This window comes from Nothoprocta perdicaria, unplaced genomic scaffold (assembly GCF_003342845.1).
Source record: "Nothoprocta perdicaria isolate Ctin4 unplaced genomic scaffold, notPer1 scaffold_36, whole genome shotgun sequence".
NCBI classification, from domain to species: domain Eukaryota; kingdom Metazoa; phylum Chordata; class Aves; order Tinamiformes; family Tinamidae; genus Nothoprocta; species Nothoprocta perdicaria.
Window position 1 is genome coordinate 3055644 of NW_020455599.1, and position 14672 is coordinate 3070315.

A 14672-nucleotide genomic window follows, 5' to 3' on the forward strand; every position below is an offset into this window, starting at 1 on the left:
TGTAGTCTTCAATCTTAAGATTGTTTGGCTTCCCTTTTCTTGTTCCTTGTCCTGTGGAAGTATAGAGTATTTGAATGAAGAAGCCCCAGTCAGTCCTTGTAAGTCTCCTGACTTGCTTCACCCGAAGTGTGTGATGAGCGAGTGCTTTCTTCCTAGTCACTGATGGCCAGGAGCAACAGATGTCAATGACAACACTTATTCCTGGTTTTGTGTTGTGTGTCCCAACAGTCTTTCAACTGAGAAAACCAAATGGAGCTCGCCATATTCAAAACCATTTTCTTTGAGAACTCAAGCCCACAATTAATTTCAGGAATGCCTACGACTAACCTCAGCACAAGGACAAAGCAGAAGAAATAAAGCTTTCTCTTAGATCTAGAATAAAAAAAAAAATGTTGAGCCTTTTTAACTTGGAACAACAGCAATATCACTCCAAACATTTGAAGTGTACTCAGAAGCAGCTGGAAGCTAATATGGAGGTTGGAGAGAATATTTTGAAATGTTTATACTTTTAAACAAAGCTGTCATTCCCTGTGCAACTGGAGCTTTTAAGTACAGCCCAAAGTCAGTCGCACCACGTCAGTCTAAAGAACAAACTCTGCTCAGTGGGAAGCAGTATCATTTGACCTAAGAGAAGGCATCTAAGATAGGCTCGTTCCTATTTGTCAATAGTGAATAAAGAAAATTTGTATTTGAGAATGATTTTTTTGGGGGGGGGGATTGTCATTTTAACAGACTATAGCAACATATCTGGCAGGGAATTCTCAAAAAATATTTTGAAGTGTTTTTTTCCTTCAGTAACTCAATTAATATCCGATTATTCATATTAAAGAAAAGCTCCCCACAGCCTCATTGGCAGACATTACAGAGACTTAAGTCTTTTCAACCTTGTAGAAATTTTTATTCATGCAAACCAGGGCCAAGTGACAAACTTACTGCTTTTTTTTGCATTCAGTTGCTCGATCCACACTGAAATCTGGAAGTCTGATAAATCCTTCTGCTTTTTCAGCCTGAAAAAAAAAAAAAAAAAATCACCTCATCAACCAATTTTAAGCACTGGAGTCTTTTAGCGTTTAATATTTCAGCATGTGTTTTTGACAGCTCTTTATAGTGTGTAAATAAACTCTCAAATATATCTGTCTCTCATGGAGATAAATTCACATTTTTTTTTGTTGATATAGAGTCCTACCACAAGTACTCATGCATACAATGGACGATAGAAAGCCACCACCTCTGTCTTTGCAAAAGGAGTAGTGTAAGCACAGTATTTGCTGTATTCTTTCAAATATCAAAGAAATTAGAAGGATTAGAAGATTGGAAGAAGAAGGCTCTTCATCCCATAGATAATATGGAGGTAAATTCCCCCTCTTTTCCATTCCAAAGCATTTGCATCAGAGCACCCTTATTAACGACTCATGAATAGACAAAAGCCCCTGAAACTGTCAAGGCAAGATTTAAGTTTGGTTCAAACAAGGACTAAAAGCAGTGAGAAGGTGGAAGAATCCAATTGCTGTGTAGCAGTTACTGATCACAAAGTATACTTCAGCAGAAAGATCATCCAGGCTTTGTGCACATACTATGGAAAATGAAATTACTAAACTCCTCAAAATAAAAGCCTTCCAAAAGAGATTAGCAACAAAATCAGAAACAGTAAGGACTATATCATTAGATCATCTTTTCAGATCTGGCTTTCACACAAAAGCTCAGAGGAGCAAGTATTTGATCCATGACATTATACACAGTGCATATATGTCATACAGATGCATGACAGAGAAGATGATGTTCTACATATATTTGAAAAATACATGCCTGGTTTACCAGACTGCTAGTGCCAGCTACTCTAGCTAGCAGATTTGTGGGCATGGTACAATTTGATCAAGGAAAAATGTCTTACAAGAGCCCCTGTTCCATGAATGGGGATATTTTTTTCCCATAAATTCTTCTCTTGAGAGAGGCTGGAAAAGTAAATTGTCAGAGTGGACTTCTACGCTGGACTAGTAGCTATCCCAACCTATTCCATTTAACAAAAAGGGAATGGACATTTTGTTAATGTCATTTTAGAAGAGAAAGACAACTGAGTTTGCTTTCTGCAGTCAGTACTCAGGTACCGATATGAAAAAAAAAAAAAAAAAAAAAAAAAAAAAAAAAAAAAAAAAGAGGTTTCACAACAGGAAGTTCTGTCAGTTTGCTAGTGGCTAGTCTGGCAAGTGATACGCACCCTCAGTGATTTTGCAACAAAGGGAATTCAAACTGAACTAAATCCAACACAGAGGTGGAGAAGAGTCTCTCCTATATAACAGCTAATACTGAACAGCTCATAGGTCCATATGTGAGGCTGCCTCCACATCACTGCTTGAAAAATTGCCACTGCCAAGGGACAATCCTTGGTAGCTGAGCTCCAGCAGTACCAACCTATCCCAAGTGTCTTTGGTGATCCAAATTATCACTCCCACTCAATATTTGCAGACATGGTTCAATAGATAACAAAGCTAGGACATTTCAAGTAGAGAGTTCAGCTCTGTTTCTGGAGGGAAGAGAGTTTAATGAGTATGGACATCACTATTCCTTGTTAGCTGGACTCTGACAGAAAGTGGTACCAGAAAAACTGATGTTATTAATTAGCCTCAGACCCCTGCTGTCTGTAGTTGTCTATGCTTTTCCATACTGTATCTATTTTCACCCACATGGTCTTTCTGTTCAGACAGAAGTGACTCCAAAGAGAAGCAATAGTATCGCATATAATAAGATGAAAGGTTGTGTTTTCCAAAAGATGGAAAATATTAACTCCTGAATTGCTTCTTTATTCAGACTCTACTCCAGCTACATTAAAATTCTGAAAACGTACACTCAGTTACAGCAGGTAAAATACAAAAAACAATTACAATGAGTGAGGCTAGAAAGAAGATGACTGACAGCATCTCAAGTCACATTACGCATGAATACGAAAAGAGTATGAAAAGATGCTCATCGAGTCAAATCTTACCGATTTATATTTTCAACATTAAAGCTCAGAGAATTGAAATAATGATATAGGATGGATATTTCAATGGATGACTTCCCAGCAGCTCTACATATCTGTTCTTTGGTATATAGCAAATGGCAGTGCAACTATCACTCCTCCAGTTTACATGTATTAAATATTTATAGAAGTAGTTTATATTTTGCATCATTATCAGTAAATGGTTTTGGTAGCTCCAGGACAAAAAAACAGCAGTGGATTTTGTTTCCTTTCAATATAGAAATATAGTGATATTCACCAGCATCTGAGTTGAAAAAGCTTTGATTTTACAACCTTGAGGTAAATATGACATTTAACACACTGAAAGTGTATAGAAGTCCTAAATATCTTATTTTCTCTGAAATGTTCTCATTAATATTAATATTTTAAATTGCTTTAATTAATAAATTAAATATTTACTACATTGTTTTAACAATATTAGATATGCTGTTAACTCATACATTTCAGTCAAGTTTCCTTCAGATCTTGCTGCAATGTCATAAAACAGCCCTAAAAACTTAGATCAGAAGAACTTCGAGATGCTTCCTACTTAGTCATAATGTTTAAAAGAATAAACTTACAACTCATGGGTTTTATGCATGCTAGTCTAATATACAGATCTGGGCTTTTTGTTTTGCCCAACTGTAGGAAAATATTTTCAACAATAAATTGAACTGTCTCTGCAGTACTGAACTGTCTCTGCAATACTACTCTGCACTGAACTGCAAATACTTGGAAAAAAAGAAAACTAACCACTTTTTGACAAAAGATTTTTCACATTAAAAAAGAAAATCAAAGATATTTATGAAATAGAATGGAGGAAATAAAAAAAAATTAATCCCTTTAATAAGCTTGCCTGAAGTGTTGCACTTTGTTTAAATTTTGTGGCTTTGGAGTTTTATTAAATCATTTAATAATTGCTTTTCAATTTTAAAATGACTGTAGTCATGCGGAAGGATACAACAAATAATGCTATAAAGTGAAAATCTCCAGATATGGTGGAACAGCTCCAATCTGCAATTCCAGATATTCTTGATAATTTCATCGCACTGTTTCAGCACTGCCCCCAGACGGTCTTGCGAATGTCAGAGAAACAGTTCAGTCCTCAAACCTATTTAGTCTTTTTTCCTCTGACAATCAGACTCACAAGGAAATCCATAGAACTGGACAATTTGGGTAACATGTTGGACCAGAGATCCCCAAAGTCCTCAGCAGACATCAGTGACTGTTTCTCTCTCATACATCTAGCTACTAAAGTTGAAGGTGAAAGGTTTCTGTTCTAAAAAACTGCAATTGTTGTAAGTTTCTGACAAAGACAATGAAGTGAGGAACACAATTTAAATGCAGTGAATGAGGAGGAAAAAAAAAGAAAAAAGCTAAATAGTGACAGAAGATCAGAGCCTGAATCCCTTTAATTTTATATTTCTTTTTAGCTGAATCCCCATGACAACCATCATTAACATATTCTGCAAATCTATAGGATTTCAACCACAATGAAAAAACACATGCAAGTTATCCAGCAAAAGAAAAAAGGTCCATCAGAAGAACAGAGTAATGCTTTGCCACTTTCCATCTAATATATATTTGCAAGAGTAATGAAATGAAAGAAAAATCCAGTTCTACACTTGCTGATCTTCCCCCTCCACCCCTTTTTACATGCAGAAGCACTGATTCACACAAGAGTTGTAGTATGAGTGGTCCAGCACCAGTCTCCTCTTTAAATGCTTATTTTCAAGACAACTGTCTATGTAGAGCTGTACTAAAAAGAGAAAAACAAGTACTACCAAAGAGTAATTCTCCAGAGAACCTCGTGTTCCTGAATGCATCCCAAAGTGCATTCTGATTGCATTTGAATGCCTGAATTTATTTTCTAAAAGTTTTTGTATTTCTATTGCTAAATCAACCCTTCTTTATATACATCTAGTTCAAATAATTTGCCTTCTCCAGATTGGAAGTGTGTCTGCATTTCAATAAAACTTCTCTTGTTCCATTTGTAAACATGTTCTACAGAAAGAGCAAGTGTACATAGAGAGAAGTTTCATAGTAGTCCATCCAAGCCCATTGGACTGAAGCTGAGGTTCTCAGTACCTCAGCTAGACAGTTTAAAGCTGTTTTAGATTTACGTGTGTGTTGTGGTTTGCTTCTGGTATATAAGAAGCTTGGCTCTCCAGTTGCCTGCCATTACTGATCCTTCTCAGGATTTTTTTTCCACAGTGTTTTTCAGGCTAAGTTGAAGGAACTCATCTGCAAGCATCACCAGAAGTGTCCTATGTTACTTCCTCTAGTCTGTGAGCTATGGATGATCCAAAACTGGAGTGATCTGAAGGCAAATGAAATCAGAGCAACAGAAATTTTCAACGTTTTGTAGGCCTTAAGACAGACTTTATCAAAAACGTGATATCAGTTGAGGCTACCTAACAAAATCTGGAATAATGCAGATTCAGTTACAAATCCCACCCACTTCTTGTTTTCCTCCAGCTCCATTAGAAAAGAAGGTTAGGTCCAGCACCCCACTGTTGCTATGCTACAGTTGCCACTGTCTGGTTGACTGGAATTTCTACAAAAGGATTAACAAAACATTCTTGCTTTTTCAATAAGGAAACTAGTCAGACAGATCTAAAAGCAGTCAGAATAACCTGGTTTGATACATTCATTTGACCTTAGCCCAGGTACTCCACCACCGACCTTCACTTCAGCATCTAAGAGGGCTTGTCAAATGATTTCTCTTGTGAAGGCAATTCAACAGCAGATAGTGTAGAAGCAAAAAGAAATATCAAGCAATTCAATGAATTCACTGCTATTTCTGCCTTTTAAATCTGGAGGTGAAAATATTGGTTAAAATACAAGGGTCAAACTCATCTCAAACATCACTCCATGTGCTGTGCTAAATGTGATTCTGGTCTGATCAGTTTAAGTGAGTGTATCTTAACCAAGAATACCTCCCTTTCTTTCAACACTTCATAGATACTGTGATCGTCCAAACTGAATCTAGGTTTATTCAGAGACTTTACTTCAAGCTGTCCAAAGAAAACTCAGTTTTGTTACATGAAATTGTGTTGAAAGCAAACAAGTGCTATCAACTAGTTTTGTTTAAAAAGAAGCACTGCGGCAGATGAAAAGTCAGGCACTTGACGCAAGTCTGAAGTGTCTCAAAGTTGGATATGCTCTTTACAGCCGAGTGTATGAAATCAGTAGGAATGAGGCTGCTACCCATTCTTCAACCCTGTTTATCCTGGGTTACACAGACAACAGGAAAACAGGTATGGGATAAAATGATGAGTTTGCTTGACTATTGAATGCTCTCTAGGAGCACTGGGATCTGCCATGACCCAGACTTCTCTGGATCTTGAGAGAGGAATTTAGCCAGAGCACAACAAGCAAAGGAAGGACTTTGCATATCCCCCTGCCTCAGCCTTCTCCTCCTAGGATGTAAAGCGTGTCTAATCCTGTCTTGTTTTATTTTTTCCAAGTCTAATTACTCTTTAGAATTCAGATTTCTCATCTCAGCTTTCATAATACTGCTTGGACAGAGGGACAACTAAAAGGAAAGCTTTAAAACAGTCAATATAATTTTGCAAGGTATTAACGTGACAAGTACCTGTCAGTCCAAATCTTCAAGCAAAAATATTGGAAGGATTTGAAAAACAAGCCTTTTATTATCTCTCTCTGTTTTTTTTCTTTCTCTTCATCTGTGTGTTTGACTTGATCTTAAAAGGAAGCTTCATCAGACTACCACAACACCACAACAAAAAGAACAACCCAAGACCAGCAGAGTGGATATTTTTACTCCCAAGAGAAAGTATTGTCTTTAAAAAATGTCATCTAAGTAAAGTCAGTTAAAGCTTTTATTGTGTTAAAGATAAACTGAAGAAGAAACCTACAACTGAAAATAAAATAGGGGATACTGTATGCATTACTATTTTTATTTCATATATTAAATTTTTATTATTTTAATTATTTTATTTATACCTTGAATGGAAGCCTAGGAGGATATTTTATGGACATTATTGCAATAGGAATACACCAATGGGAAAAATATCCATATTCCATTTAACTTGTTAAAATATTGGAAGAGTGAATGAAGGCTTAATTAATCTTTCATTCTGAGCCAGGCCTGGGACACTTTGAAATCTAAAGCAGCATGTTGCATTTAGAAAACCTGGTAAACATTCGCATTTCCACACTGAAGCTACTGGCTGTTAGCATCCCCTAATCCTCTCAAATCCCCAGTTCTGGGCTCTGTTGATCCATCATTAAAATATGATATGAGCTTTTGTGCTAGATTATTGGGATGTAGCAGTGCAAGTGCAGGAGGTGAATAATTATGCCTGAATCTTCCTAGTATGTGCAAGACATCATCTCTATGCCATTAAGCAGTCATAGCAAAAAGCCCAGAACACATTCAGCTTTTCCCTAGGACTCACTATTACTTTGCACTCAGCCAAACTTTGCATTAAAAATCCAGGTGGAACATCTGCAGGGCCCCAGCTGACAGCCTGGGTGAGTGTTGTCAGCTACAGATATAGTCATCTGGAAAGGGGATTAAAGAGTTACTTTGGATTTCAATTCTGTTTTCTGGCCATATCATTTTTTTTTCTCTTTTTGATTCTTCACTCTGAGTTTCTTCAGCTGATTACAGAAATTCTGTTGCTCTTTATTGCAAATAACTTGTCACTCACATGTCAATCAGAGGAGGCCATCTAGCCTGAAGTGGCAAGGAGACAGGTTACATATACCAGCTGTCTTGGAGAAAGCTCATCCGAGCAGAAAGTTGGACATTGAATTGAAAAGATTGTCCTGCAAATTTGACTTTTAGATCCAGTTCCTCATGGCAGGAAGTTAAAAATCAGTGGAATGCAAGAACCTTTCATTAAAATGCTCTGGAGGAGATAGAATATCAGTAAGATCAAGAGTAAAATGATCACAAGCTGCCAAAATTGCAATGTTCAGACTTGCAAACCTATTGGCTCATATGATAACAAATAAATAAATAAATAGCATTAAAATCAAAATTAAGAAGAAAAAACAAGAGAGATGAAGCTGAAATGCTTGCAGGGAGAGTGACTTCTGAAAATTAAATGAATTAGAAGTGAAAAATGTTCCTAGTTTGCATCTGACAGAAAGTGTCTATAAACTGGGAAAATCTTTCCCAGACACTGACAGAACACTTAAAATGCTCTGAAATTAATGCTCTGAATGCCTGAGAAGAGCAGCTCCTCCAGAAGCAGAACAGACAAGTTAACATTCCACAAGTACCTCCTGAACCAGCAAATGCAGTTTTCTGCAGGTTTCACATTCACACAGACTTTCTCAGATCACAAGAAATATCAGGCTGAGAAATAAATCCAGACATTTGTACTTCTCCAGGGTATACACAAGTTATGCCCCAACCCCTCTTTTCTCGGTGCCAGCAGATCCCATTTAATCAGCCCCCCGGAGCTGCATGGACGCTGTACTCACCAGCTGGCTGCTGTACCAATACAGCGAGGACTCCTTCAGCACACACCAGAACTTCTTCCATTTGTTGCCAATGAAAGCTCCTTTTTCCTTCTTCTTGTAGAGCCATCCTTGGCAATCGGCTTGCCCCAGCTCTTTGCACGATATCCTTCGTCGGCTCATTATAAAGAACCCTGTGCCGTTTAAAATACAGTATTCTGCTTGTTTAAAAGTACATTACCAGAGAAGATTTTTCTGCCAATTAAAGATAACAACCTTAGCTAGCGATCTCAAGAATCTTCCAAGCATATTTTAAAATAAGCTTAGAAGTCACTCAGTTTTGTAACACTGTAAATACATTTGAGAGGGTATTCTTGTGCATTAAAAAAAAAGCTATAGCTCATACAAATAGCAATTAATGCAAAGATAACCATGCATAGAGATAATACTACTTTTTGTAAATTAAAAATATATCCTCTGATCCTCTTAAGAGGAGCATGCATACATTGCCCTTCACACAGCTGCACTGAAAAAACAATACAGCTATTTAAGTCACAGCTAGAGAAAACTATTATGCCAAGTACATGAAAATCGCTAATGTGTGTGTATGTGCATGTATCTGTCGGATTCCACTTCACCGATTTCCAGCTTTGAATCAATTAACATACCACAAGCATTTAGTCCAAAGGAACAGCACGTTGTCATTTTTTTTCCCAGAACTGATGCAAAAAATCAGTGGAGTTAAAAAGCAATCTTTCACCAGCTATGCAGCAGCATTAAAATCCTCACCCTCCCAAGAACAAGAACATTAAGAAAATAACAAAAGAGGAACTCAGAAGAGAAGAGAAAAAAAAAATCACTCATTACCTTGACTTTTCTTTTTTGTCTTCTGACGCAAGGGAACCTGTAAGAAATGCAGGAAGGAAAGAAAAGAGGAAATTTCAGATTGTGTTGCAACATTTGTGTAGAAAGGGGAGGGGGAAGCTAGAGAAGGATGTGGTGGTGATGGTGGTGGTGGTATATGCAGGATGGAATCGCATAACCCACTCACAGCTGAAAGGACGTTTGTAGCTGAAGCATAAAATGTGTTAATTAAAATTGATGTATATGTAGTTGAACAAGAGCTAACGTAACTATTAGAACACGTGTCTATCCACTAGTGCTTCCTGTTTCACACCCACAAGCAGCTTCTATGCTATGCTTGCCTGAATTGTATTCAGTGTTTAGAAGTTGAAAAAAATAAAAGTTAAGACTCCAATATTTTAATTTTGATTACACTCTGAGAGGGAGGATTGCAACATGGAGAGATAAAAAGTACACATCAAGTATTTTACTGTCCTTTAGCACATTCTAAGTACTCCTAAAAATATGAAATAAATTGCATTTTCCACTCCTTTTCAAATTAGTACAGAGATTGTATTTCTCCTGACATGAGTAGAGTTTCATAATATTTGTGTTAAAAAAAAATACCAAAAAAAGATCACAAACTTGGCAGATTATCCTAACAGTAATATATAATATGCCAGAAGATTGCCAAGAAATATATACGAATTTTAATTACTACAAAAATAACATACTTGAAATACATTAATTTGAGTGTAAATTTTTTTGTGAAAATATTTCGTCTCACACAAATACATAGAAAATGAAACTAAAACAGAAGACTAGCATTAGACATCTAAAGTCTGGGATTTAGACTGAACTCTCCCCAGACTGGCTAATTGCATGATTGTGGACCAAATACTTTACTTCTCCTTGCCTCAGACTTTCCTTTTTTTTTTTTTTTTTTTTTTTTTGGAAGGTTTTGAGACCCTTAGATGATAAATGATGAATACAGAGGACTCACAATTTAATGTGCTCAGCCACAACGTTGCTATGCTAAGCTGGTAACTACCTGATCCACTGCAGCACTGCAGAACTACGTTATGAACATGCCCAAAATATTTTATCTACATAGCCAGCTAGTTTTTAAGGAAAACAAAAACTTATATCACAATATTTTGAAGGATTTGATGGCCCTTCTTGCAGGTGAATAAAAGGTGAATAAAGCCACATCATCTGAAAAAAGTAATAAAAGAAACCACTATCACCCAATATTTACAAAAGCTGGAACATCCTCTATCCAGTTATCTTTGTAGTATATATCAAGGTGCAGAACTGCATTCCACAGAGACTTGTGCTTGTTTGGTGCTTATTTGAGGTGACCTGTACAATGGACTTGCGAGAGGCTTTAGCAGGAATGAATAATCCCAGATTTCTGCTTAATCATCATCTATTTGGTCTTTCATTTGCTCTTTTTTTTTTTTTTAATTCTATCATGGCCTGTCTCTCTCAGACTATTCTCCATGACAACAGACAGAGAAAAGCAATGAGAAAACAGATCAGTTATACTGAAGTCTCTGATATTTCCCCATTCTACATGCACTTCTCTTTTTCTTCATTCCAGTGAAAGTAATGCCTCACTTAGGAGGGCACACAGAAACAAAATACAGCTTTCATGAATCAAAGGGTCATGTTGTCACTAATCATTTTTGTTTAGAGCTGCCAAGGAAATACAAATAAGAGACACAAATGTGAATCAACTTTCCTTGAGCAGAAACTACACAGTTCACTCATAGTGAGACGATGCTGCATCCGTGCCACTGAGCTGCAGTGGGGGCACTTCCTCATCATTATCCACCATAACAAAATTGTACAGTAATAAGAGCAATACTGGGACAGGATGTGGCTCTCTAAACAACTGAGTTGTTTGCCACACCAGCATTACTGATGACCTAGATCAAAATAGTATAGTCTGTGGCCTGTCTCTTAAGGACGCATTGAATTCCATACTGCAGAAACCATCAGTTTTAAATACAGGCTGAAGAGGAAACCAATTACCCAACAGCAATAGGGGAAAAAAAAAAAAAAAAAAAAAAAAAAAAGAATATTCAGCAGCAATTACTGTTCTCTGCAGCAGGGAAACAAGGGTGATGGATCTCCAGCTCTTTACATTTCATTGGGCAAATTGGGAAAGCAATGGGAAAAGGCCAACTCCCAGTAATGCCTGGATAAATTCAGTTTGCCTGGATAAAATCAGTGACAAATATGTGATAAAGTCATTAACAAGTGAGATGTCATGAATTAAGCTACATTTCTGGTTTCCAACTCCAGGATCTAGAAAGCTGAGTAAAAATCACGCCTTTGAGCTTCTCTATTAAGGGAAAAACAAAAGGTCTAATGCTAGAGAGGTCCCCCTCTGAATATTTTCCATGCAAGTCAGGAATCTGCCATTTCATATATCTGAATACGAACATTAGTTAAGACATACTTTTAAGTTTCACACCTAGTAGGAAATATTAATAGCAGTGCAGAGCAATGAGAAAATACTCATTATGGAATGTAGAAGTAACACCAGTAAAATCAGTGGTAACAACCAGGGGTGTAACAGAAGTTTTGTAACTTAACATGCTGTAACTATTAGACATAGTCACTAGAGTGACGTGAAACAGAACCAAATGCCATAATTTTACCAAGCCTCTGATGATGGTGGGTTTTTTTCTATATAGCTCTATTTCCCAGTGGTAAGTGATTTTTTTTTTTCATTATCACAGCTTCAACTGAAAAAAAAAAAGTTAGATCTATTTCTAGTTATTCTTGTTACCAGGGAAAATCTGAGAACAATAATGCTCAGAAATCTTTAAGATAAATGAAACGCATTAAAATTAATTCCTAGCTAGGGTCCTAGTTTTTGTGAAGTACTGGCAATACAGGGTAGCTTTTATCTTATTTTTTTGGTAGGTTTTGCCTTACACACCAGTTTACTAAGGTCTGGAAAGCTGAGCAGGATGGGATGGTTACCCTGCATGCAAATTCAGGCGGCACAGTTGCTGTCCAAAGCCCTTCCACTCCTGAGATATATGCACAGTGGCAACGGAAGCTAGACGGCTTATCACTCAGTCACTCATTTGCCAGGCTGGTTTCACAGCTAAGCAGTGGCATCACTGGAGAAGAGACGTCTTCATGAAGCTCCTGAACTGCAAATATGTAGCATGGATGCTACCTCGTTCCAAGCTCCCTTCCACACAGTTACTTGTGCTGTAGCTGGAAGACAACCAGAGCAACCAGAGACAGGCAGAGTGCCTTGGGAAGCTGTCAGGAAACAGTCAATGCTCCTGTCAGAAGCAGCAAATGCACTGCCTGCTTACTGAGGGGCCTGCAGTCTGTCAAAGTCCTCAGGAGAAACAGGTGGGGTAAAAAAGTATACAGGATTGCTTTAGATGAAAGAAAAATATTTTATACAAGCAAAAGCAGGAGCACTGCACTAATATTGAAGGTCATTCTTCATGCCTCATGGAGTTTTACTCCTGACTCAGTAGTCTGAGAAGACACCAAAGGTAACAATGATCATCATTTCATTTTTTTGTTTCACAAAAGTAAAACAAGCACCTAAGAAATTTGCTAAGCTTCTGTGTCATAAGTTGTTGCTGTGTCCTACATTGAAGGGTAGGACTTGGATTTCCAAGATGGGACTCCTGGAGTCAGGCCCATGCAGTAGATCTCATGTGACTCAGAGCAGAACTGGGGCAGTTGTGACAGTCCCACTGTCTGGACACAAACCCAAACATACACTCCCTGCAGTTTATCCAGTGACTCAGTATGTCATCAGATGTACTTACGGGAGCGCTGCCATCAATATCCATGAGTGTTGGTTTCAAAAGCAGTAGGAAAGCTGCAAAAGAATAAAGTTTTGTTTCCTGAAATTCTGTATTATGTTTTCATAACAATAGTGGAGCAAAATCTGTCCAAATGCTTTGACTTGTTAGCTTTACCCTCCCTTCTCCCAATCCATCCCCTCAAAAAAGAGATCTTTTTCAAAAATGATGCTATATTATCTGATCTGTTCACACTAATGCAGAACTACAGAACATAATAAAAACTCACAGACATAATAAACAGACATAATAAAAACTCAAGAATTTACTTTAGGCAATGAAAAGAGAATAAATATGTAAAGTTGGTTTGTTTGCTTTCTATTTTCAACTTTGAAAGAAATATAGAGAACATAGAACTCCCAGAAAACAGTGGGAAAACACTGGGCTCAGTCTTAGTAGAAATCAAATTCACTAACGTGCCTGATTTCCTAAATGAGCTGGGATCTCATACTGAACTACTTATTCTAAAAAGAATTGCAGTTTTTCTTTTTGGAGAACGAAATCTTCATCTTCAGCTGCATACTCTAGATTTGCAGAGTGAGGTGTTTTTTTTTCCCCAATGATTTGCAAAGTTTTAAGCCATCATTTTGGGCAAAAGCATGAACAGTCTTATTTGGTGTATACAACCAACAGCTACCTGCCAAACTGATTTGCTTTTGCTTGGAAGAATGTACATGAGAATAAAAATAAATGCAATTTAGAATATGTCAGATTTTTCATGCTAGCAAAGTTTCTATGAAATTGAATTGAATAAATAATTATTCCATGAATTGGGAGAGCGTATAAAACTATTTAAATGAGCAGGAAAGGATTTCCAGAAATAGAGCCACACTTCAGAATAATTTTTAACAATAACTTTTTTTCTGTTACTAAAACCAATAGTTTTTAGAGATGAAACATTCTTAAATATACAATATTTGCTTTAGTTTGAAAACAATATCTTGAAACAGAAAATAAAAAACACCTATTTGCTTCCAACAATTTCAGCCCAAAAATAGAAAACCAAACAAATGCACATTTTTCTGGCTCCAAACTCTTTCTATTCAAAAATAGAAAGAAGCACTTTCTAAAAGTGGCTCAAACTGAAGTAATAAAAAGATGAGGAGAGATGTTGCAGCAAGTAATTTCAAGGATGTTTAGAATCATAGCTAGTGTAAACAAGCATAGGAAACACCTTTAGTTATACAGGCAAATAACATAAGAGTCTCAAATGCTGAGCCAGAAAGTCGTGGAATAACAGATGAAATTATAGTAATTATTGCAACATGTGGCCTTTTCCCTGTCATTTCTTCATTTTCTGTGCACCCTGGATAGTGGGAGGACTGTAATTACATGATTTTAATCAGCATGATATCAGGAACAAGAGGAGTAGAGTCAGTTAACCAGCAAGGAATGTTTCCGCCTCTGTTATTTGTGCAAGCATAGCTGCAATGGACTTGAGCAGAACCTTCCCCGTCCAAGTTTAACTCCGACTTTGTTTAGCTTCCAAAACTGGTTAACTGGTCTAACTGAGCCAATTTTCAAAAGTAACAATGACTTTTAAGTCA

The 14672-nt window shown here is 37.0% G+C and overlaps 1 protein-coding gene across 1 annotated transcript in view; it reads right to left on the bottom strand.

Moving 5' to 3' along the window:
- Positions 1-13113, bottom strand: part of IPCEF1 (interaction protein for cytohesin exchange factors 1) — a 39335-nt gene extending 26222 nt beyond the window's left edge. Inside the window, exons 1-4 of the mRNA XM_026044376.1 lie at positions 13090-13113; positions 9299-9335; positions 8456-8625; positions 934-1007 (exon numbers count right to left, since the gene is read on the bottom strand). Of these exons, the coding sequence (XP_025900161.1) occupies positions 934-1007; positions 8456-8625; positions 9299-9335; positions 13090-13113 (305 nt within the window). The remainder of the gene's footprint in view (positions 1-933; positions 1008-8455; positions 8626-9298; positions 9336-13089) is intronic.
- Between the last annotated feature and the right edge of the window lie 1559 nt (positions 13114-14672).